The sequence below is a fragment of the Melospiza georgiana genome, chromosome 15, assembly GCF_028018845.1.
Source record: "Melospiza georgiana isolate bMelGeo1 chromosome 15, bMelGeo1.pri, whole genome shotgun sequence".
NCBI lineage: Eukaryota > Metazoa > Chordata > Aves > Passeriformes > Passerellidae > Melospiza > Melospiza georgiana.
Genome location: NC_080444.1, coordinates 15,370,283 through 15,393,778, shown reverse-complemented (window position 1 = coordinate 15,393,778; position 23,496 = coordinate 15,370,283). Strand labels below are relative to the sequence as shown.

General features: G+C 51.2%; 2 protein-coding genes across 6 annotated transcripts in view; one reads left to right on the top strand and one right to left on the bottom strand.

Annotated features, from left to right (window-relative positions):
• Positions 1 to 3,070, top strand: part of NRG2 (neuregulin 2) — a 161,062-nt gene extending 157,992 nt beyond the window's left edge. For all 4 annotated transcript variants that reach the window (XM_058034544.1, XM_058034543.1, XM_058034546.1 and 1 more), the window contains one exon: positions 728 to 3,070. In XM_058034544.1, the coding sequence (XP_057890527.1) occupies positions 728 to 1,388 (661 nt within the window). In that variant the 3' untranslated portion in view covers positions 1,389 to 3,070. The remainder of the gene's footprint in view (positions 1 to 727) is intronic.
• A 3,904-nt stretch (positions 3,071 to 6,974) lies between these two features.
• Positions 6,975 to 23,496, bottom strand: part of PSD2 (pleckstrin and Sec7 domain containing 2) — an 80,603-nt gene continuing 64,081 nt past the window's right edge. For both annotated transcript variants that reach the window (XM_058034569.1, XM_058034570.1), the window contains exons 11-16: positions 21,103 to 21,293; positions 19,947 to 20,017; positions 12,822 to 12,979; positions 11,380 to 11,524; positions 10,194 to 10,337; positions 6,975 to 8,669 (exon numbers count right to left, since the gene is read on the bottom strand). In XM_058034569.1, the coding sequence (XP_057890552.1) occupies positions 8,463 to 8,669; positions 10,194 to 10,337; positions 11,380 to 11,524; positions 12,822 to 12,979; positions 19,947 to 20,017; positions 21,103 to 21,293 (916 nt within the window). In that variant the 3' untranslated portion in view covers positions 6,975 to 8,462. The remainder of the gene's footprint in view (positions 8,670 to 10,193; positions 10,338 to 11,379; positions 11,525 to 12,821; positions 12,980 to 19,946; positions 20,018 to 21,102; positions 21,294 to 23,496) is intronic.

Sequence of the window (23,496 nt, the reverse complement as noted above, 5' to 3'; positions counted from 1 at the left end):
TTCCCCAGGAGAACGAGCAGGTTCACTGGAGGCTGTTGTATTGCACTAAATTGTTCATTTAGTTGTTGTTTTGCACTGGGTTATTAGAGATTTGCACAGAGTAGTCTTTATATTGCACTGAATAGTTTATGTTATATCACATGGTTTGTTCTTCCCCCTCTCCTATCACACGGTTTCTCCCTCAGCCACCCTTGTCCCCAACACTCCCTGGGGGTCTCTACCCTGGTCAGTCCTTCCCCCTGCTCCCCCCCACTTGTATCCCATTGGTTGTGGTCCTCCTCCGCCCCCATTAACCTGGGTATAAAAGTCTCCTGCCTTGAGTACACAGCCTCTTGCCCACCTTGGAAATAAACCACGTAGGTTCCCAGGTGGAGAAGAGCACTTCCAGCCTTTTCCTTAGGTCTGTGTAAGACTGTGTGGGCTGGGATCCATAGCTAGCTGCAGTGGACCCCAACAGCCCACCCAGACACAGTTCTTACAGGTGGTACCCCAGGTGTTTGTCTCCCATGACGGTCAGAGATGGCACGCAGCAGCTGGTAATTCACACGTGTGGATTATGTTAGCTTTTGGGACTCCCACCTTCCTCTGACTTCTTCATCACATTCTGGTCTTACAGGAGGCCTCCTGGGTCCCTGGGCCGGGTGTTCAAAGTTAGCCCAGCAAAGGGTGGGCTCAGCTGGTGTTTTTTGGGTTGTTCAGTGTCCAAACAGAGGCGTTGCTTTTGCAGGTACGTGTCGGCCCTGACCACACCAGCACGCCTGTCGCCCGTTGACTTCCACTACTCGATGACCACGCAGGTGCCCACCTTCGAGATCACGTCCCCCAACTCGGCGCACGCCGTGTCCCTGCCGCCGGCGGCCCCCATCAGCTTCCGCGTGGAGGAGCAGCAGCCCCTCCTGCGGCGCTACCAGCTCCCCTTCCAGGACACGCAGAGGTACGACAGCTACTACCAAAGGAAGACCTACCTAAACGACAGCATGGGGAGCCTGCCCTCCAGCCCCTTCCGCATCACGGAGGACGACGAGTACGAGACGACGCAGGAGTACGTCACAGCGCTAGAGCAGCCAAAGAAAACAGCCAGCAGCAACAGGCGGTGGAAAAAATCCAAACTGAACGGGCACATCCCTCACAGAGCCAGAGCCATCCGGGACTCCTTCTCCTTGAGCAGCGCCTCTTACAGCGAGTCTGACGAGGAGCTGGTGGCCGAGAGCACGCCGTTCCTAAGCACTCAGAACAATGAGGCGGCGCACGCGGAGTCGCCGCCGCTGCACCGGCCGGGCGACAGCCGGACTCACTACTCGTGCCGTGGGCACAGCGCGCACGGCGACGGCGGCCGCGGCAGCAGCCTGGCGCACGTGGCGCCCAAAGCGGACCCCGACTCTCTCTAGGCGCATGGGCAACCCACGTGGAGCAGGCCGAGGGCGAGACAAAACCACGCAAACCCGCAGAACGAGACAAAACAGAACACAAAAAAAAAAAAAAACAAAACCACAAACGAAAAAAATAAATATTTTTATTTTATATAAAAGAGGGAAAAAACAAAAAATATAACAAATAAAAATGTTTTATTTTCATTTTAGCAAAGTTGTCTTATAATAGCTAACGACAATGACTTTTTTATAGGGAATCTCTATTTATATGTAATGTCTTGATTTACAGCTTCCGAGAAAAAAAAAAAGTAAAAAAAAAAAAAAAAAAAAGAAGAAGAAAAGAAAACAAACAATAAAGTTAAAAAAAAAGTGGGCCAATTTTTGACTACTTAAAAATAGAAAACAAAACTATCGTGGTGCCTTTTGCTGTATGCTAGTGCTGGGATTCATGCCGAGGATTCTGTTTCAGTAGCATTTTTAAGGTCATAGATTTTTGTTTGGGAGACAACCTGTCACAAGGGCGCTCTTCTGTTGGAAGAAAACAGCCTTGCCACTTTGCCCCGTACCCTGCTATTAATGATCATATTCTTTAAAGTATTGTTTAAACACACATTAAGGACATGAGTGGGAGCATTTCCATTATCATGTCTAACGAGGATCTGTCTTGCCCTGTAAACTACTTGTATTTTCGCTTAAATCAGGAGAAAAAGAAACCCAACAGCACTGTGCTGAAATGCAGAAATAACGTTTCTTTTGCCACACAGGTAGGAAGAGAAAACGAAATCGCGCAGCAGCAGCAGCCCTTACAATATAGCTCTCAACCTTTGGCCATCTCACTGGTGGGTCTGGAGTGGGGTTGGCACAGGTTTGTGGTGCAGCCAGGCAGACAGCCCTGTGCCCAGGGTGGATCACACCTGTCAGGTCCCCTTGAATGCGGGTGGCTGAGCCAGCCCCGTTCAGCCGCGGTGCCCGTGGCCGCCCCGGCGCCGTGCTGGCCGCGGTGTCCCTCGGCTGAGCGGTGCAGCCATGGCTGGAGCTGTGGTGTCCTGGGCGACACCTTGGCCGGGGTGCCAGGGACACCCACAGGGTGGTCCTGTGGCACAGACGGCCGCGTGTCACCCTGGACACGGCGCCAGGCCACGTGCCCAGGGGTCAGCAGCACCCCGAGCGCTCTGGGCTCCGCTGCCATGGCCGGGCCGGGCCCTGCTGAGCGGATCCTCCCTCCGGCCGTGCCTCGTGTGCTGTAAGGACAGTGGTGCCGTCACCTCCCGCCACTGGTGACGGACGGCGCGTCCCCACACCCGGAGCAGCTCTGGCCACCACCGGCTCTGTGGCGCAAAGAGACAGTCCTGCGTGTCCAGGCGGCACAGCACCCCCGGGGAAGTGCCCCCCTCTCCTCAGTTCTCTGCAGCAAACCTGTTTACATTGTAGCCTGACTTTTTTCTTTTTATATTTTTACTTCTGCATGTCCTTTGCATTTCAGATACTGTAGATTGGATGCATGGTGAAGCTGTGACTGAGAAGATAATACAACAATTGACAGTGTATTATTTCATTTAACTTTTAGCAATAAAGTAACTAAACCCTCTATTCCTCACCCGTGATGGGGTCAGATAGAAAACTCTGCTAATTTGTCATAAGATGATTGTCAAAGTTTGCTCTGGATTGTCTGAATGTCAGAACTCTTGACTGTTTAACACTTGAACATTTTTTATATTATAAATAAAATAAGAAATAACAAGCTGTGGGCTGCATTAATCTCAGGCCCTTTGGGGGGCAAATAGGGAGCTGTGACAAGCACCATACACAGAATCACACACTGGTTGAGGCTGGAAGAGACTTCTTCCACATTTCCTGCTTCACCAGCTCCTCCAGAGTCAGCTGCCCAGGCCTGTGTCCAGTCAGGGTTTGAGTATCTTCAGGGATGGCAGTACCACAACTTCTTTGGGTAACCTCTGCCTGTGTTTGGTCCCTCTCAAAGCAAAAATTTGTCTTTTTGTATTGAAACTGGCATTTCTTATCTCAAACTTTGCATACAGATTCATACTGTGTAGGCCTTCTGTCAAACCCTGAAAACTCTCCATAAATCCATTTTCCACACAAACTGGATTTACTAATTTTTAATTTGGGCCCTTTGCCTCATTTAGTCTTTTAGGCCCATTGCCTCGTGTCTTGAGCACTCTGAGAAGAGTGCAGCTCCCTCTTTTTCACTGCCCTCCATTGGGTATTTATACACACGGATAAGCCCCCCAAGCCTTCTCCTCTCCAGGCTGCACAGTTCCAGCTCCCTCATCCTCATCCTCTCATCTCATATGAGAGATGCTCTGGTTCAGTAAAAACCCTTATGCTCAAAAAGACCCATAGGTGGGTGTTTTTCTGCCTGGTATGGACATTTCACCTTCCTGCAGGGCTCAGGAGTGGAGGCTCACTGAGGTGAGTGACTGCTACCCACACATCTCTGGGGGTGCCATTCCTCCTTCAGCTGCAGATCAGGACATGCCCCTTCCCTTGAACCATGGAAGTTTCCAGATGTGCCAAGAGAGGTCAGGATGCTTGGCACCTATTTAGTGACTTGAGTGGAGTGGGGATGTATTGGGTCCAATCCTGGCAGTGCCATGCTGCCATGCAGCACTGACCCACCCACAGAACAGGGCCCTGGTTCAGCTCCTCCACGGGAAACCTGTGTCTCTGGCTGTCCCATGTAGGGACACACTGACAGTGTGGTGTGGTCACAGGAGCACAGCCCCTGAGGTGGCACACATGGCTCCACCCAGCTCAGAACTCACTCCCCTGTTCCTGCTCAGTGCCATGAACAGGTATCCCAGAGCCCCAGCTGAACTCAACAGGAGAGGGGTCTGTTACAGTGAGTTGACCCTATTGAAATGGATAGATTGGAACCAACTGATCTGGTGGGAACTTGATGATTTTTAGTGTCCCTTCCAACCCAAATCACTCTATGATTCTGTGAGTGCCCAGAGCTGTGAGAGAACCGCCCAGCCCTCACAGTGCTGCCCATCTTGGAGGCCAGGCTAAGCACACCCACAGCCTGGGCTTCTCCTGCTCCAAACCTCCCCAGGATGCCCATTGCCCTGGAGCTGACCCAGCTGTGTCACAGGCCACCCCAAACATTCACTGCATGTCCTGTGGGGCCTCCAGACAGACCAGAAGGCCCAGCACTCCACCCTGAATGGAGGCGTCTCAGCACTGGTTTCACAGAAGGTTAAAGGCTGAAGGACCCTGCCCTCCTGCCCATGCCACCCAACAGCAATGTGCAAAGGAGGTGTTAGACCTGAGATGGAGGTGGTGGGGTCAGGTCCTGATTTGGGTGACATTTGCCTTTGGACACATCGTGCCCCACTTCTGTGCAGCCCCAAGCCTTGCAGCAGTGCAGAATGAAGGCAGCAGTGCAGCTCTCCACTCTCCTGTTCCTCTTGGGACATGCCCCAGCTCCCCATTCCCTTTGATCCATCTCAGCTCCTCCAGTGGCTCCCAGAGCAAGGTGAGATGGACAGGAATGGGCAGAGAACACCCAACCCCTTGGAAGGGACAGGTGTGAATGGTCACTAAGGCTGATCCCTGGGGAAACCAGACACATGGAAGAGAGAGATTGGGTGCCTTTGTCTTCCCAAAGCAGCCCCATATCCCTGCCTGGCTGTCCTCAGGATCTGAGCACCACTCACGGAGAAGCCCCCCCCAAGGCTGGCACAGCAGCAGCTGCACTACAAGCAGGTACAGCTCCTAGGTCTCCATGCAGAACAACCACGGGGCCACACCTCAGGGCGATGCCTTGGAGGAACAGATCATCTCAATGCAGCTGATCCCCACCAGGAATCTCTCTGGGTCCCTTGAGGGAGAGAGGAGCTGTGAGTTTGCCCTGCACAGGGGGACATTTCCCTGCTCCATGGTTTGCAGGGATCTGTGATATTCTGCGTCTGCTGAGACACCATTAGCTCTGAGCCACGGCAGCCTCAGGATTCTTTGTGGTGATTTTTTTGTTAAACGTGCCCCTTGATTCCCATAATTGTGTTCTATATTTAGAGGCAGTTACGCTACTTCAATTTTCTCTCCAATTGCCTCTGAAGGGAGCCTGCATCTCTCTCTTTTTTCCCTGGCTGGTTTATTTTTAGACTCCTCATTTCCAGCCGTGCGTGCTCCTAGGGCTTTGCCGTAAATATTTTACAGCAATTTTCACAGGTGGGGGAGCCACCAGAGCCTCCTGACAGCTCTCCTCTGCGTGCATGATGCCTTTAGTGCCCTTCCCAGAGGGCAGGGAGCTGCTTTTCTGACACAGATGAGTGGAACAAGCAGTGTTGGATGCTTGTTTTGGGGTCACAGTCTCCCCCACAACAAAGTCCCTCTAAACTGAACGTGGTTGTGTCCAGGACAAGTGGCCTGGCAGGGAGGTCAGGCTGAGCCAGCACTGCCAAGTGAGGTTGTGTGAGACCCAAAGCAGTCGCGGAGCCTGCTGGAGGGGCTGGCACAGCCTGGGGATGTGCAGAAAGAGCATCTGAGTAACTTCATGATGTGGCTGCTTAATTCCTCTGAGATGCTGCTCTTCTCTCTTAGTGGTGGGTGCCTGAGTCCTTGACCTCCAGGGAGGGAGAAAAGGGATGAAAAAAATCCATTTTCTTCCAAGTCACAAGCTGAGGCTGTGGATTGCACAAACAAGGCATTCTTGGCTCTGACCTCATGTAGGTGAGATGCTCTCAACACATTTTCATGCACCTGTGATCCACCTGCATCAGGACTTGTGCATGAGGCAACTGCAGGTACTCAGAAAGTTTAATACTCTAATCTGTCTCACCAAGTGTTGTCTGCCATCAGCTGCCACCCTTCCCACATCCATTAGGTGCTCAGTCTCACAGCCCTGAGTCTCTTTCCTGCTGCCCAGAGCAGACTTTGCAGATCTTGCTTTTCTCTGCAAGTTACTCCCAGCTGAGGATGGCAGACTGGCACCTTCACCAGGGGGCTAAGCTGCTCTTGGTGGCAGCTCAAAGCTCAAACACACTGGAGATGTCACTGCCACTGGAGGGGATGCTCAGAAAGGGAAGACTGAAATATAAAATATTACCTGGGATTTTGGAGACAGGGAGTTGGGCCCAGCTTTCCCCTGGACTTGCACTGTGAGAGTCTCAGCACCAGACACTTCATGTGAGTAGGAGCATCTTGGGGGTCTTTGGTGCAGAAAGTCTGTACAATATCTGGCACAAAAGCAAGGATGCCGTGGAGGAACAGCCACAGACTCCTCTGGCAACCTTGTGAGAACATCTCCAGCGGCAATGCAGGGCTTGGTACCTTTTTGCTCCCATAAACCTCTAGGCTGTGTGTGGACAGACACACCTGGATGCACCAGGAGGAGGGAAGAGTTCCTTGAAGGTGCTCCCAAAGCAGCCCATCTATCCACACCTGCTCCAGAACCATCCCAGAGGATGGCTGGGCTGCTACCCACTTGTGGAAGGGAATCCATGTTTTCTGGGGCTGTCTGTCAGTAGGATCCTGGCTTTTCTGCATCAGGTGCTGGTGCATATCTGAATCAGCCTGGCCTTCTGGTGCTGTGAAATCTGGGACCAATCCAGCACATGGTGGAACGATGCTTCAGACCAATTCTCTTTACCAACAGATTCAGTTTTATTGTTATTCTTTTTTTACATGATTCTTAGTGCATCATTTCAAATAAACTATCAAACTGTACAAAGAAACAGAGATAAAAGAAGAGGCGATAAAGTTGAGAAGAGGTTTTTAGTGTCATGAACCGTCATGGAAAACAGTAGTCCATAGGCTCTCAAACATTGAAGGTCCAAATAAATCTTGTTTTGTTTGTTTAAAAAATGCTGCAAAATATAAACAATAAATGACTGTAATTAGCAGCTACAAGATCCTTCAAAACTGGAACTTGATTACTGTGAACGCACCTAGGGGAAAGAAAAGCAATCTGAGATAAAGGATCAAACGAAACATGAAATAAATAAAGTGTGGGAGGACAGTCGTGGCATTGAAATGCAGAGGAATCACTTCAGCACAACAGTAAATCATTGGACCACAGACAGCAGAAAGGAACAGAAACACAATTCCCACTTAAAAGAGTACAGCATGTGCATTGCAGGATGGAGGAATACAGCAGGGATGGGCAGGGGGATCACTCCTGCACACAAAGCTTCCACTGGAGCTTGCACACAGCTCCAGGTGTGCCTCGAACCCAGAGTGGTGGATCCCCTGGCAGCCAAACTGGCAGCCACTGGGGCAGTTTGTCTGAATAAGCAGGAATGGGAGAGCGATGTTGCACAGCAAAGCCAGGTAGGATTTCCATTCGAGTAAAAAAAGGAGAAAAAAGAAACAAAAAAGATAGACAGCTATTCCATTTCTTTAGAACATCCTGGTGGGCTGGTCAGACCCTCCACGTCCCTAGTGTCTTCCCCAGGCAGCTTGCCTTCACTTGCACACTGAGGTTAAAAACCCAGGTTAAAGTTTCCTTATATATATATATTTATTTATATATATTCATATGTATATATATATATATGTAAAAAGGGTAAGGTGACAGAGGACCCTTCAGGCTTCTCCTGCCATGGGCAGGTGACATTCCTACGTGGCCGTGCTGAAGTTGACCAGCTCACAACACCTGTCCTGTCACGCCGTGCTCCTCGTGGGGCAGGGACGTGCCCCTGCCACCCTGTGCCCTTCTCTGGGAGCGCTGGTGGTGCCACAGACGTCGTCTCAGCTCAGTTTCCTGCACTGCCAGGGACCACGAACCGCTGGGGATCCAGGGAGGGAAGGAGAGAGACAGGGCTGGTGGAGGAAAGAGCCACCCAGCCCTTGAAGAACCAGCATATCCCTTTGTTGTGCAGGCTGCAGCAGGAGGGAAAGAAAAGCCACTGGTGCAGTTGGGAATGAAGAAGAGATGATGCTGAAATGCCAGAGCATTGTCAGAGAGTGTCAACTAAAGCTTCTTTGATTTCCTTCACTAGAGCAATCCCCATGTCAGACATGTCTACAGTTTTGCTCATATAATTTCCTAAGTAAAATTGTGCTCATCAATCTAAGTCCAGGAGCGCAGAGCATGGCCGGTTCATCCCCCCGTGCACATGTTCCTGGTTAAGTGTTCTGCTCTAAAATGTCCTTTCCTGCCTTACAGCTGACGGACATGTGCCCCTGGCTCAGGGAAGGGCTGGAGTGCGTTTTCCGCAGAGCGAGGTCGTCGGCTTCCACCTTGAAGAAACTGGTCTCGATCCTCTCCAGGTCATCTGTCCCCACCTTGATCTTCATGCACAGCAGGTTGATGTACGTCTCATAGCGGCTCTTCTGCAGGGAAAGAGGGAACAGAGAGCCTGGGAACAGGGACAGGCCATGGTGTGTGTGGCACACAGGAACAATTTCGTGCTACGGCACGAAAATCCATCCCATACCATCACTGATCACACCCCACAGATTCAACCCCAGCACAATGCCTGACTGCTTGAAGGTCTGAGGAGAAAGGTGGGTCTGGGTCTGTGTAGGACTCTCCAGTTGCTTTTAGAGGTCTTGGCTGCCACTATGCTTGTATAAGGAGGATACTGAGGGCAAAATGAGATCAACAGACCTGCTGCTTCCTGATTTAGGAGCTCGCCTTGATTGGTTAAAATATTGCTGCTTGTCATTGTTTCCATCCAGTGGTTCAGTTACTGCTGCTGAGTTGTGCTCCCAGTGCTCCTCACAGAGCACAGGATAAAGGGAGGCATCCTCTCTGCCTGGATCCTCTGTTCCAATGCTAGATGGGATCTTTTTGAGGGCTTGTGTAATACCCATCCTTTCTCTGAACATCTCAGAGGCAGCCTGTGCTGGCTTCTTTGTCAGCACAAAGAAACAAGCATTTCTGGAGCACATCTCATAAGACAGATGAGATGAATTATGCCCTGGAAGTGCCAGCTTCTCCTTGAAGACTGAAAAGGCAGTCCAGAGAAAAGCTCAGATAGAGACTTCTCTGCAGGCATCCAAAACCAGAGGCTGGAAAAAGGCAGGCAGCAGCAACTGTTTGGAAAGTGGTACAAAGACAAGGGAACCAGCAGCTGGGAGCTGTGGCTTTGGAGAATCAGGCTGGGTGTTACACAAAAGGATTGTGCAGCCCTGGCATGAGGGAGGTGGGATATTTCCATCCTTAGTGATTTTTGGGGCTTGGCCACTAAATGCACTCTCAGCGTGGGCTAAGACTAGGAATAATCCAAGTTTCTGCTGGCAGCAAGACTAGAGGCCTCCAGCAGTCCCTTCCCACTGACACCTATGTGGCAGGAACACACCTTCTGCTCAACTCTCACTGGAACAAAATACCCCATTCCTCCCAGAATTAAAAGCTTCTTAGACTTTACAGGGAGCTAAAACTTATGTACATGTATCCTCAAAGGGTCTGTAATCAGCTGTAACACTGGGTTTGGCTTTATTTACAAAAATGGTTGCAGCAAAACAGGATTAATTCTCCCAGGGATTCCCTTTGCTTTTTATTGATGTTGCTGAAAAGGACTGAGTCACACTGAGAACTGAACCACTCTCATACTTGGGACCTGAGGAAATGTCAAAATTTGGCACAGTAAAGGAAGACTTTCTTTCTTTTGTCAGTTTTCCCCTCCTCTGGTGTGAAATCACAGAGGGAAAGAAATGGCTTTTATTTCTTTTTTCAGCTTCGGTGCAAAACAGTGAGGCTTGTTGCTGCTCCAAGACCCCCATCCAGTTGGGATCCCTTGTCTTTCTCCTTGCACACTCTCCCAGACTCACAGCACCCACTCTAGAGTTCTGCTCTCCTCAATCAATCAGCCAAGGTACCATTTATCACAGAAAAGATGAAAGTTCCTTTACCTCAAATATTAGGTAATGTTCTTTGAGTCTGTATTCCTCAGCCTCTTTTGACTTGAGGCTCTTCTCTACAGGATGTAATTTATGCTCTGCTAATTCGTCTGCAATCTGCTTCATTTTATTTTCATGAGACCTCAGCTGTTCCTCCTGCCGAGAGAAGCGTGTCAGGTATGAGAAGGTGGAGTGCAGCACCCGAGTGCTCCTCCTGCCTGTGGCTGGGGGAATCTCTCTGCAAGGCCCTGAGCTCAGCCCCTGTGCTGGAGCCAAACGTGTGCTGTGCACTTGCAAATCCATCTGATAAGGAGCAGCTCAAACACAGGTATTGGAGTGAGAGCAAAACTCAGGTATCTCAGGTGCCAAGAGTGGATTTCTTTGGCACCGAGGCGTCTTTGGCATCATAAGCACAGAATGCTCCTGCAATGTGCATCCTGTACCAGCCAGGCAGCAGCAGTGCTGTCCCAGGAGCTGCTCATCCTGCTCTTCTCAGAGATAGAGGAACCCTCCCCATCTGACAAAGTACCATCCACCCTCTGACCAAGGTGACCATCTGGCCACATCTGTCTCAGCAGACAGCAGCTGGGTCTCTGCCCTGACATTAAAGGCTGTCCCCCCTTTGCTGGGGGCCAGTGGCAGTGTGTCCCCACTTTTTGGAAGTGCTAAGGCATGTTGGGCCTTCCCTGGAAAGGGAAACCAAAGCCATTCTTTGGATGGCAGCTGCTCTTGGTTAGCTGAGCCTGGTGCACTGTGCCCCCTTGTTTCCAAAGCTTTCCCTACTGGCTGGAACTCAGACATCCCTTTTCTCTGTGGGTTTTGAGCTCCAAAAGCAAGAGGGTGCCATGATACAAACCAAACCTGTTGGGCTCTGCAGCTTCAGCTCTGGAGCTGTTCTGCTGTTTCCATTCCAGCAACAGGAAGGTGCTGGGATGTGATGGGCAAAAAACAAGAAACAAGCCAGAACCAACAGGCAGGTGTGTGCACAGGGCTGTTTATAGCCATTGCAAAAGAAGCACTGGCCACAGGTCAGGATTTTCCACATCTATCCAAGCTGCCCACCCCACTCTCCTGTTCCTGCACTGAGCACCTGAGTGTGTCCATCAGGAACAGAGGGAGCTGCAGATGGGCTCACCCTGAGCTGAAGGGCTTGCTGAGCACTGGGCACCCCTCCAGCACTCCTTCCCTCACACATTACCTGGCACAGCTTGGTCATGGATGAAGGCAGGAGCGGGCGGCAGAACTTCTTCATGGAGCAGATTGCAGCTGGGAAGGCTGGAGCAGAGAAAATGGCAGCAACAAGGTTGATCCTCAGGATCCAGGAGAGCATTTCTTCCTTGCTTCTGTTATGGAGGAGGGGAGAAGAGAAGGGAGTCTGTAAATGCTCTAGAACCAGGACCAGACAACAGCTGACAACAGCCCTGGAGCCAGCCACGCTCAGGAAGGACATGGGTGGCTGTGCTTTGATGTCACCTCTGTGCCAGGTTATGAACAGAGGGAAGCACTGTCTGACTGGCTCCTCTGCAGTGCCCTGATGATCTCAGGGCTGCTCTCTGCCTCTCGAAGCCAGGGCAGTCCTGCCCTCCTCAACAGCGCTGGCTGCATTCCTGAGGAGCTGTGGAGAGGCCAGAGCCAAGGATGTCCTGCTCTTAGGAGGGTGAGAACCACAGAGCAGAGGTTCCACAGAGCAGGATGTCATTTCTGTCATTTATGAGACACTGCCCAGGGTGTCCAGTGTTTCCTTCATCAAATCTGTCCAGACACTGCTCCCCCAAGCCTTCAAGTGGGTGTTTGCTGCACAAATTAGTACCCAGCCCTACAGACAACGTCACCTTGCTCAGCAGAAGACATGAAAAACGTGACACAGAAGATGACTTCATCACACTTCACACTTAGTAACACCAAAACATTCCTCAGCAATGGACTCAGGTAAAATATCTGCCCTGGCTGGGGAGCCTGCTTTAAGGAGCTTTAGACAGTTTCCCCATCAGAAGCTGACAAGGGGAACCATCACCTGCACCACACAGATGTTCTCCCTTCCAGAATACACCAACAGGAGTTAGCAAGAGGAGCCCTCTCACTCAGCCCTGCACATCCCAGCCTGTCACCCTGGTCTTTTGAGTTCTAGAAGAAGCTTTGTGATGTTACATTCTTGTAACAAACTTTCTCACGCATTTTTCTGTAAATACTTATTGTTTTGCATTCTTTCTGGAGGAGAAGAAATGTGATGAACTGTTGGTTTGTCCAGTGTGGACAATGACAGTGTGGACAGTGGAGAGGTGGCACTGCCACACTCCAATCCACTGTCACTTCTGGAAATCTATAAATGTTGGACTGAGAATTAAACTTCCCTCTTTTTCACCTTGAAGAACCCAGAGTCCACGTCTTTCTATTTCATGTCCTAGAGTGACACCAGCCCATCCTGCTCAGCCTGCCTTGGTGACAGCTGGGAAGGACCTCAAGGACTGGCACAAAGCCACCAAGAAACTGTCACCCATGAGCCAATCCTTTGCACAGCCCTGCAGAAATGACCCTCAGCCCCTTCCTCCCCCAGATGTGCCCCCGAAGGCGTGTGCTGGTCTGGCAGGGGCTGGAGGTCAGGCTGCCCCCCCGGGCACTGCAGGGAGGGCTGGCACTCACGGGGCCTGGAAGAGGAAGACTCTCCAGTCCGCTGTCTTCAGCTTGAGCACGTTGGACTTCTTGCTGTAGTCGGAGGCTTTTGTGGCTAAGGCGTGGTGCACACGGATGGCGTTCTTCAGATCCACTTCAGAGAGGTCTTTGTCAGGTTTATATTCATCCTGTGGAGAGGAACGTTAATTGGATAATGACAACACTAACATTTGTGGGATGCTTTAATGAACCTGCCTTTCTCCCCGTGCTATAATCACAGAGTGCCGAGACCAGGAAAAGCACTGCTTTGTACAGTAAATGCTAGGAGCTGATAATGATAATAATTAACATCTGGCAACTGCTTCCATCATTAAGTTCACTGGGAAGATGTAAAGAAGGAGATGAAAGTTTTAAAGATAATTATCAATAGTTATTTCTAACACAGCACATGCCTGAGGCTTTGTGGAGAGGCACAAAGCAGGGCCAGGTTTCTGCAGAGCTTCCCCCACAGTGCAGGGCTCAAACCAGGATGCAAATCCCAATCAGCAGAGGATATCAACGAGCACCTGCCCTGGTTCTGCATCTTCATAGACTCAGAGAATGGTGTGGGATGGAGAGGACCTCAAAGCTCATCCCATTCCAACCTCATGCCATGGCAGGGACATCTTACCCTATCCCAGGCTGCTTCAAGCCCTGTCCATCCTGGCCTTGGGCACTTCCAGGGATCCAGAGGCAGCCACAGCTGCTCTGGGCACCCTGTGCCACAGACTCAATACTCTCACAGGGAAGAATTTTTTCCTCATATCTACCTAAATTTCACCTCTTTCAGTTTAAACCCTTTGCTCCTTGTCCTGCCACTACAGCTATGTATGGAGGAAGCCCTGGAACAGCAGCATCCCTGCAGCCAGGGCACCTCTGTACAGGTGAGGGGCCTGATGGGCAGTTGCCAGACTGAGAGTGGCCCCCCTGAACCAGCTCTGGTCTCCCTTTAGTACATGTGCTCCTTTGGCAGGGTCTCCCCTGTAATTCCTTAGCCTGGCACTTGCAAACTGCAGCAGCATTCCCTGTGTTCCTGCTTTACTTTCCCCACTTCACACAAGTAGGGAATGCAGCAGTAACTGTATGTGTTTATGTTTTATAAAAAGGTAGAAAATACCAAACATGGGACTCTGAAATGATGATCTTGGCACAGCACTTTTTAGGAAAAAAAAGTTCAGCCAATGCTATGTTTACCCTTTTACTTTCCCAGTGACTTTTCCTGCCTCCCACTCTGCATCATTGCCAGCCCAACCAGTTGGATGGTGGGATGGCAGGGATGGACAGATGGATGCATGGATTGGTGAAAAAAGAGCCTGGTGAAAGAACCAGGCCCTGGCTAAAGCAAACCAGCACCCCATGCCAGGCCAGGGTGTCCCTGGAAGGCCCTGCCTTGCCCTGGTGATTACAGTGCTACAGCATTCATGTGCTCTGTATTTTGCTTTCCTTGACTGCCCTGGGCTGTCAGCACCAGGCCAGGTCTGTCTGGTGATGATGGTCTGTACATCCCAAGCCTTCCTTGGCTTATAAGCCAGAACTGTTGTGCAGATCTGCAAAAAGATGGTTGTTTTCTGTTTCCCATGTGCCAGTGGTACAAATGCAGCTGTTCAGGGATGAGCTGTGCTGCAGCCTCTGGGATGGGAACCCTGGGCAGTGGGGCTGTTCTCTGCTGTTGGGGCAGAAAGGTTTCCCCTCTGCTGCTCTTGAGAGCACTGAGAAGCAGCACTCCCCAGCCCATGAATGTGGCTCACCCAGCTCTTGCTCCTGATGCTTCTGAAGCCTTTCTTCCCTCATTTTTCAAAGCAATAATACTGTCCAGGAGAGTGGTTGCCATCCTGTGCTCATCATCAAATGAAACTGGGCCTGGTACAAAAAAGTGCCATGGGCCCCTCCACAAATGTCTGGCACAAGATCCTGGGGATGGTGAATCCCAGAGAAAAGCCCTGAATTTCCAGCAGAGGAGGGCTGGGTGCTGCAGGCATCCTGTGCTTGGGGAGACACTCAGGTGGGCAGGACAGATAACCTTGCCATTGTGGTGATTTCAGTAGCCAGAGGGATGGGCTGTCAGCCTTTTCTGCAAAGAAAAACAAATGCTTTTTCCTTGTGAAGACCTAATGTGTTACCCCACTGCAAGAGAAATATCTGCTTGAGGAAGACATTGCTGCTCAGGCCTTACCTACTATAGACAGACTTCAATTTGGGATATTTTTCCAAGGCCGAAGCTCTCTGGATTTGAATAAATCTGGCTGTGCTGCCCATGATCTCTTATTTCAAAATAAGCTTTCTGAAAATACAGTGCAAAATAGCCCAGCTTAATGGTGTGTGACAAGAGGAAACTGCCACAGCTGCTGAGTGCTTTGACTAATGCAGATCGTCATCTTGAATGGAATCATCGAGTGTTGCCTCCATGGATTTCAGGCTCTCAGGCATCAATGCTGTTGGAAGGAAAAATCCAATCTTCTTTTGCTAATGCTGGGCCCAGTAAATCAAGGTGAGGCTGGATGAAGCAGGTCCTCTCTGCCTTGCTGTTCACAGCAGCGAGCAGTGCTGGAGGCTCCCTGCTTGGGATGGCTCTTCCAGGAGGCTCATCCCAATGCCAGGTGTCACAATGGCACGTTTGGCTGGGACATCCCAGTGCCTTTGGGTCCCTGTCCCCTGCTGCCTACCCCTGTGAGCAGATCCACAGCTACTCTCAAAGCTTGTTTTGCCAATAAAAAGCATCTGGCTCTTGTGCCTGCCTTTATAGGCAGCTGGATGGGTTGGGAGAGCCCAGTGTGTCAGTTCTGCTGCCTCTCCTCTGGCCTCAGAGCCAGCCCTGGGCAGGGCTGGGAATGTGGCCATGGACTGACAGATATTCCTCATGCTCTGGCTTGTGAGTGGCATTTCCTCTTCTTTCTCTTCTTCACCTCACATCTACCATCCCAAACAAACCATTTAGTTTGGAAAATGAACCCCTGTGCCCTTTTCAGTCTAGGCAAGGTCTTAGAGCACCTGGCAAGGGTCTGCCTGCATGGGACAGCACCTGTGGCTCAGGGCTTGCTGGGAACCCCTTCCTGCTTGGGGACAGGACCTGTGGGAAGACCTGCACCCTTTCAAGCACTTCTGTGCAAAAGCACCTCTTGCTTTAAGCTCTCCATCATTTTTCTTAACCCCCTTCTACGTGTGGTGATTAAGGGTTATTATCCCCATTTCACAGAGGTGAAGTAAGTTGCCAAAGGCCATGGAATGAGTCAGTGCCCAGAGCAGATTAGTGCACAGGAGAGGTGTGCCCTGCTCCCAAGCCTGCATTTCTTCCTCCAGACTCTGCTGCATCCCTTTAGGGGATCAAGCAATTGCTTCAGCAGACTGTGCTGGAACATGCTGATCCAGCAATTAACACCAGCGAGTCAATGACATGTGACATCTCCTCATCAGCCTTATGGCTGCTGCCTGAATTGCTTCTGTCAGACTGAATTCTACCTGTCCACCCACCCTTCTGCCTGTGCTATGTCCACCTCTGTATCTGGCCATTCCTCCTTTCTATACACCCACCTACCCAGCCCCTCCTTCCTCTCACCTTCTCTCTACTCTCAGTTTTATTTATACTCAACTTGCTCCTCAAAACCAAATGGAATTCCCTGTTCAACTTACAAGAATTTACTATTAAAGCCTAGATCCTTAATTTGGTCTGAGCAGAAAAGTGGAACAAGCTGAACCTGAGCTCCATGACATCAGGTGCTTCTGGAAGCAGTTACTTTCTCCTCTATCTTCCCATCAGAAAATCTTCCCCCAGTGATTTATGCTCAGCCAAGGTTCCACCTCATGTTTATCTGCAGTTGTCTTCTGCTGAGAGCTTGGGAGGCTGGCACACCACTTCCTTCCTGTATTGTGCAATTCCTTTGTTCTGCAAACCACCCTGAGGGCAAGAAATGACACCAAGGATCCACGGGGCAGGTGGATGTTTATCCACTCTCCATTTATCCACAGCATTGTGGTGCTGGGAATATGTGCAAGTGACAGGGCAAGGACTCTGTCTTCATGTTCCCAACCTTCTGTCCTGTCCCTGCAAGCCTGACAGACGCTGTCTGTAGCCAAGCCCAAGGAATTCCCTGGAGAGGATTACAGCTCAGTCTGGCAGCAGCTCACCAGTAAGAAACCCCTCTTTCCCCAAATCCTTTGCCCAAACATTCCTTCGGTTTGTTTTTGTTGTTGTTCCAAATGCTCCTTCCTTGGGGCATCCTTGGCAATTCTGGTCCCTCCTGCTAATTGCACATCAGTCATGGCTCCTCTTTATCAGGCGCTTTCATAACACAGCCAGACCTTGGGTGTTTTGTTCCTGCAGTCCTTGTCCATAAAGAAAGCCCTCAGTCTCTGAACCATTTGATCCTGAAGGTCATTGAGATAAGAGCATTGATCTCCTCACTGCCACATCAGCCTCATCCTTGCTCTCTTTTTAAATCCCAAACACCTCAGACAAACATAATGAACTTTGTTAATGAGTGGTAACTGCTGCAAGCCTTTTTCAGCAGAGAACCCCCAGCCCCTCTGCCCCAGCAATGACACTCAGTGCTGGCTTCACAGCTCCTTCTGCTGCCAGGGAAGAAAAATCCAACCCGAAAGGGTATTTCATTCTCAATGTACACCCTCTCAGCAGACTCATCCCAAAAGAAGTCCTTGGTAGAAAATTCATTTAGATCCAAATGGTTCTGTGATAGTTGAAATGTCTTTTTTTTCCCCACAGAAAAAGTGTCACCAATGAAATGCTGATGGTAACTGCACAAGTTAAATCCTCATGTGTAACCCATGGGTCAGCATGAGGACTCTGATGGGCTCCATGTGAAGATGTGCAATGAGACAAGGGCTGAAGGGTGAGAAGAGTGCTGCTGGCTTGAAGAGCACCACACTTAAAGGGCTGGAGGAGATCTGGGCTCCTCCCTGTGCTGCAACTTCCCTGAGGTGCAGGAGAGAGTGGCACAGCTGTAAAAACACCACTGGGCTGAGAGCAACCCACACTGGGAGTGAGCATCCACTGCTGCCAGGTTTCTGCTGCCCTTTGACGTGTGCCACAGGACCTGGTGAAACACGAGAGGCATTGAGGTGTGCTCTGAGCTCTGAGTCATAACTCCTGCTGCCCCCAGGACCTTTCTGCCTCTCTTATATAATCCACTGTTTGTTTACTCTCATTGCTGTGGAGATAATGCTGCAAGAGGCAGGAGCATCTACCCACGGGGAGTGCTGCTCCAGCAAGGGGAGTTCAATGGGTTACTGTCGCAGACATCTTTTCTTTTCTTAGGATTTTTCCTTTTCCTTTTCTTAGGATTTTTCCTCCTGAGAAGCTGAGAGGCCTCAGGAACAAAATGTAAACAATGGTCATCTGCTGCTGTGGAATGCAACAGGTGGATCTGGGATTGGCCCATGTTGGTTGTTTCTAATTAATGGCCAATCACAGTCCAGCAGCCAAGCCTTTGTTATCATTCTTTCCTATTCTATTCTTAGCTTGCCTTCTGATGAAATCCTTTCTTCTATTCTTCTAGTATAGTTTTAATATAATATATATCATAAAATAATAAATCAAGCCTTCTGAAACATGGAGTCAGATCCTCGTCTCTTCCCTCATCCTCAGACCCCTGTGAACACGGTCACAGGTTACTGCACAGCATGTGCTGCTCAGGTAGCTCAGGCTAGTTCAGTGGGTTATGTGGATAATGAACATTTGGCATCCTGGGCAGGCTCACAGTGACATTCAAGTGTGCCCCTATCCAGCCTCCTCACAAAAGACTTTCCAGCAAACCCTCCAAGCATCCAAGTGCCAGAGAGCTGAATGTTAGAGCATTCAGGGAAGCCATTCCATGGTGACTTTGTGTCCCACAAGGACCTGGGAATTACACTTGTGTTGACTGGAGGAGGCTACACAATGAACAGAGATGGAGAGAGGCACAAAGTGTCACTTGACAGCCCATGGAAACACCCAGGTCATCAAGGTCCTGAAGAATATGAACTTTCAGCATAGAACGATGGAATCACAGAATCTTCTGAGCTGGAAGGGACCCGCAAAGACCATCAACTCCAACTCCTGGCCCTGCACAGGACACCCCAACAATCCCAGCCTGTGTCTGAGAGCCTCATCCAAATGCTGGGCCTGATGTCCCCAGGGCACAGATGTCCCTCCTGGCTGCCAGGGCACTGCTGATTCATATCCAACTGGCTATCAACCAGGGCTCCCAGGTTCCCTTCCACAGCTGCTCTCCAGCCTCTCATTCCACAGTCTGTCTGTGCACCCAGGATTACCCTGGTGCAAGAATCCAGGTGCAAGAATCCAGCACTGCATTTGTTAAACTTCATACAGTCCATGATTGCCAGGGCTTCTCATTTGTCAGTGTCTCTCTGCAGGGCCCTTCCTTTGAGGGAGTGAGCAGCTCCTCTCTGTTTAGTATTGCCTGCAAACTTACTCAGTATTCCCTTGAGCCCTCTGTCCAAGTCATGCATGGAGATGTTGAAGAGCACAGGGCAGAGGTTGGAGCCCTGTGGAACCCCACTAGTGACAGGTCACCAGTCTGATGTCACCCCAGTCACTGTCACCCTTTGTGCCCAACCCATGAGCCAAGTGCTCAGCCACCACAAGATGAGTTTATCCATTCTGTCCAGAAGGATCCTGTGAGAGACAGCATCAAAAGCTTTAGTGAAACCCAGAGATATTACATCAGCTGGCTTCCTATGCCAGACTCAATAAAGCTGTGCACAATCAGATCTATGCCAGCAAATAAAACCATAGGCAGGATAAGACTGGTCAGATGCTCCACCTCTTCACCTTCCTGTTTCATTTCTCCCCAGCATCCTATTTCACCTGTTCCATATCATCTGTTCATTCATCCTCCCCAACAGCTCCTACTTGCTGGGATCCTTCTGCAGAAATCTGTGTTTCCTCTTTCATGCTTCCTCCTCCAGGGCTCCCTTTGAGGCTGTGAATGGTGCCCTGAGCATGAACAGCACCACCAAAGATGAGAGCATCCTCCAGCTCTGGTCTCTGGAGGAGCTCTGTCGATGTCCATGCATGAGTTAGGACATGGATTCACCTCTGCCTGGGTGTGTGAATGCATGACTGCTCTGGAGACAGCAAAGGGGAGAATCCCCCATAGTTACCTTTTGTAAATAAAGGACGGTCCCCTTAAGCACAGCATAAAATTTCTTCCAACCTCTTCTTCCTCTGGGAGCTAAAAAAGGAAGAACATTTGATTGTACATGTCTGTCAGTGCTGCTTGACCTTCCAGGCAAACCCAGCCCTTCTCCTGACCCACCAGGGGCACTCCCTGATGCCCAGAGCTCCCACACCTCCAGGCTATGCTCACCAGTGGTTTGTGAGCAGGGACAGGTGTCTGAGGGACAGTGGCTGGGCTCTGCAGCCTCCCAGCAGGAATGCAGGCAGGTCAGAGCCTGACATGAGCTGCTACAGGGCTACCAGTGGACACCTGGAAGTCTCTGCTCCTCCAAACCCAGGTTCATGTTCCTTGGACCTAATGATTGGAGAGCAGAGGCATTCCTTGAGCTCCCCAGCTTGGAACTGAGCAGCTGGGTAAGGCAGCTTCTGTTCCCTTGAGGAGGGAGCATTACCATCTCAATGGGCTTGGGGACAGAGAGCTTGGCAGAAGCTGGAGAAGGGTGGGAGGTGAGGGGAGCCATCCACATCCCACCAGACAGCAGATCCTCCAAGCACAGGCTGTTGAGAAGGTGCTGGAAGCAAGGGAGGCCTTTGGTGGTAATCTCTACTCAAGACTTTTTAATCAGCTGCAGTGATTGGCCCAATCATATCAATTAGCAAAAGGAATTACCCAAGGTTTAATTAATCTCTGCTCATGAACAGCTCCCAAATACCTTTACCTTTCCTGTAATGCCATGTGCTGGTAGCAGAGCTATGGGCTGTTCTGCAGCTCACCCAGCACATGGCAGGACATGGACAGCAACAAAGCTTGGCAGGCCAGACTGTCCCCAAAGCCAGGGCTGGAGTGGACAGCTGCTGAGGAACCAGCCTTCCCCCACTGCTCAGAGCCTGGGATTTGGGGGACGGAAGACCAGGTGTGTCTGGGTTAGATTCCTTGGCAGTGAGAAGGAAACACTGAGGCTTCCTGAAAGCACTCCTATCTACAAATGCCTCAAAACACCCTCCTTTTCCTCTCTCCAAGCACTTGTGGGGATCTTTCCTGTGCTGCCCGGGGTTTGGTGAGGAAATTTCACCAGGAGAGGCAGGGCAAGGCTCTGGGACTGCCTGGGCACCTCTCCTGTCCCTGTCCCTGTCCCGTACTTCTCTTGCCATCCATGTCTGCGTGGGTTTTGCGGGTGAGGACGCCGTGCTTGTAGGTGACAGCGTTCAGGGCCTGGGGGATGTCCAGGAAGGGGTTGCTGCTGTCCACAATCCTCGTCACTTTCTTGGCGCTGGCTCCGAATTTGTCATCGACCAGCTCCGAGAGCGACTTCCTCAGCTCGTCCTCGTCACTTGGAAACACAATCAGAGAAGAGACTCAACAGAGGGAATGTGGGTTTGGTCACCATGCAAGGCAGCCCTATTTGCTTTGGGTTCAGGGTTTTTATTTACAGGGCTGGTCAGAGAGAGAAAAACAAAGGAGATGTTGGGACCATAACACAGAGTGCCAATAGTGGTGGTCTGGGCTGGGGGGAGTGTGGGTGGCAGGTGACCATCCCAGTGGTGCCACTGTGAGGTCACTCAGGACAGGTAAGGGACTGGGTGCTGGTCTGAAGACCAAGAAACTACAGACATCTCATGCTGAGGACTGCAAATATTTCACTACAAATATTTCACAGGAAAAGCCTTCAATTCTGTGTCCTGAAGCCAGAGCTTAAGGAGGATTTTTGCTGAAGACCAAGGTATTACCAGCATTTCCCAGCTGCTCAGAGGCAATGCCTGGGGCCTCCTAGACAGTGAAGTACCTTTTTTAGGAATGTCCTCTGCATCTTTTAGGAACAGAAGATCTGCAGACATTTGGGAGATGAACCTACTCCGACACAAAGAGAGCAGAACTTGTATGGGAAGTGATAGTTCCCAGTGTCCCTGGGACATGAGGGAGAAGGAGCAAACAGGGCTTTTCTGCCCTGTCTGACACGTGTCTAAAGTGGTCACCTCAGGTTGCAGATCAGGTTGGGACCAGACCTCAGCTGAGGACTGACCCCCAGTGAATCCACTGGCTGGGATGTGAGCAGTAAAACACAATTCCTCACCTGCAGCAAGCAGATGGCCAAAGCATCAGACACCTCTTGGAAGAGAAGGATGATTTCTCAGCCCTCAGCTCCCACAGGAGTCCTTGGGCTCAGGCAGAGCCCAGATCGTGTTCCTGGCTGGGGAGTTAGTGGGGCTCAGGTATTTGGGCTGCACCCCTCTGTGCCCCTTGCTGTTGGTCACATACCTGCCTGTCTGGTGGGATGTGTGGGCAAGGGCATCTCCTTCCCTGGGATGGACAAGGACACAAGGCAGAGGCCAGCAGAGAGAAGAGGGTCCTGGCTATGACTCAATGCCAGGTCTCTGACAGAAAACCAGGTACCCCATGTCCCATCTGTGCCCCTGCAGAGGAGCTGAGGGCTTTGAGCCTGCAGCCCAGCAGGACACCCTGCAGCAAGACAGGCCCCAGGCTGGCTGGGATGGGTGAAGGGATGCAGCAGGGTGGGTGAAGGGGTACCACAGGGTGGGTGAAGGGGTACCACAGGGTGGGTGAAGAAAGGCAGAAAGGATCTGGATGCTGCTGGCTGGAGACACCCCACGGTAGCGTGACCCCAGCAGGGTGACATCCCCAGCAGGGTGACATCCCTGGGATGTGCGTGAGCAGGGTGACATCCCCGGGACCCCGGTAGGGTGACATCCCCGGGTTGTCCCCAGGCAGGGTGACATCCCTGCAATGTGCCTGAACAGGGTGACATCTCTGGGACCATGGCAGGATGACATTGCCGGGACCCACCGGCAGGGTGACATCCCTGGGATGTGCTCGGGCAGGGTGACATTCCCGGGAAGAGCCCAAGCAGGAGGCGGTGCTGTGTAAGCACTGCCCGCATCCCGAGCTCCTGCTGAGCTGCCCTTCCCTGGAGCAGCCCGAGCTCCCTCTCGCGACAGAGCCCAGGTGCGCTGGCCCCGCCAGCACTGCCGGCACACAGGGAGTCACGCTGGGAGGATCCAACCCGCTCCCGATGCTCTGTTTGGTCAGGGCAACATGAAGAAGAGAGCAGGTGATGGCACAGAAGGTCCTGCTCTGTCCGGACACAAGAGAGGTCTAAGATTGAGGAGAGAGGAGAGGAATGTCCCCTGTTCCCTGTGCCAGCTTAAGAGCTCAGTCTGCCACGGGCATCACCCCGAGAGACACTGGAGATGGGGAGCTCGCTGGTGATCCTGGCCTGTGCTCTGAGTGGCAGAGCAGGGGAAGGAGGACTGAGGAAGGTGCTGTGTGACCTGTGATGGAGCCCACCCTGCCAGCATTTCCAGGCTGGTTTCAGGGTAACAAATCTCATCGAACACGTGGATGGCATACAAAAGAGGGGTACAAGGCCACGGCTGGGAGGGCCAGGAGCACCCGAGTGCTGCGCTGGGGCTGCGGGCGATGAGCAGGAGCAGCAGGAGCAGCTGGTGTGTCCTGGCAGAGCAGAGGGCAGGAGCATCCTGGGCTGTGAAACAGCGGCACAGTGAGGAGGCAAAGAG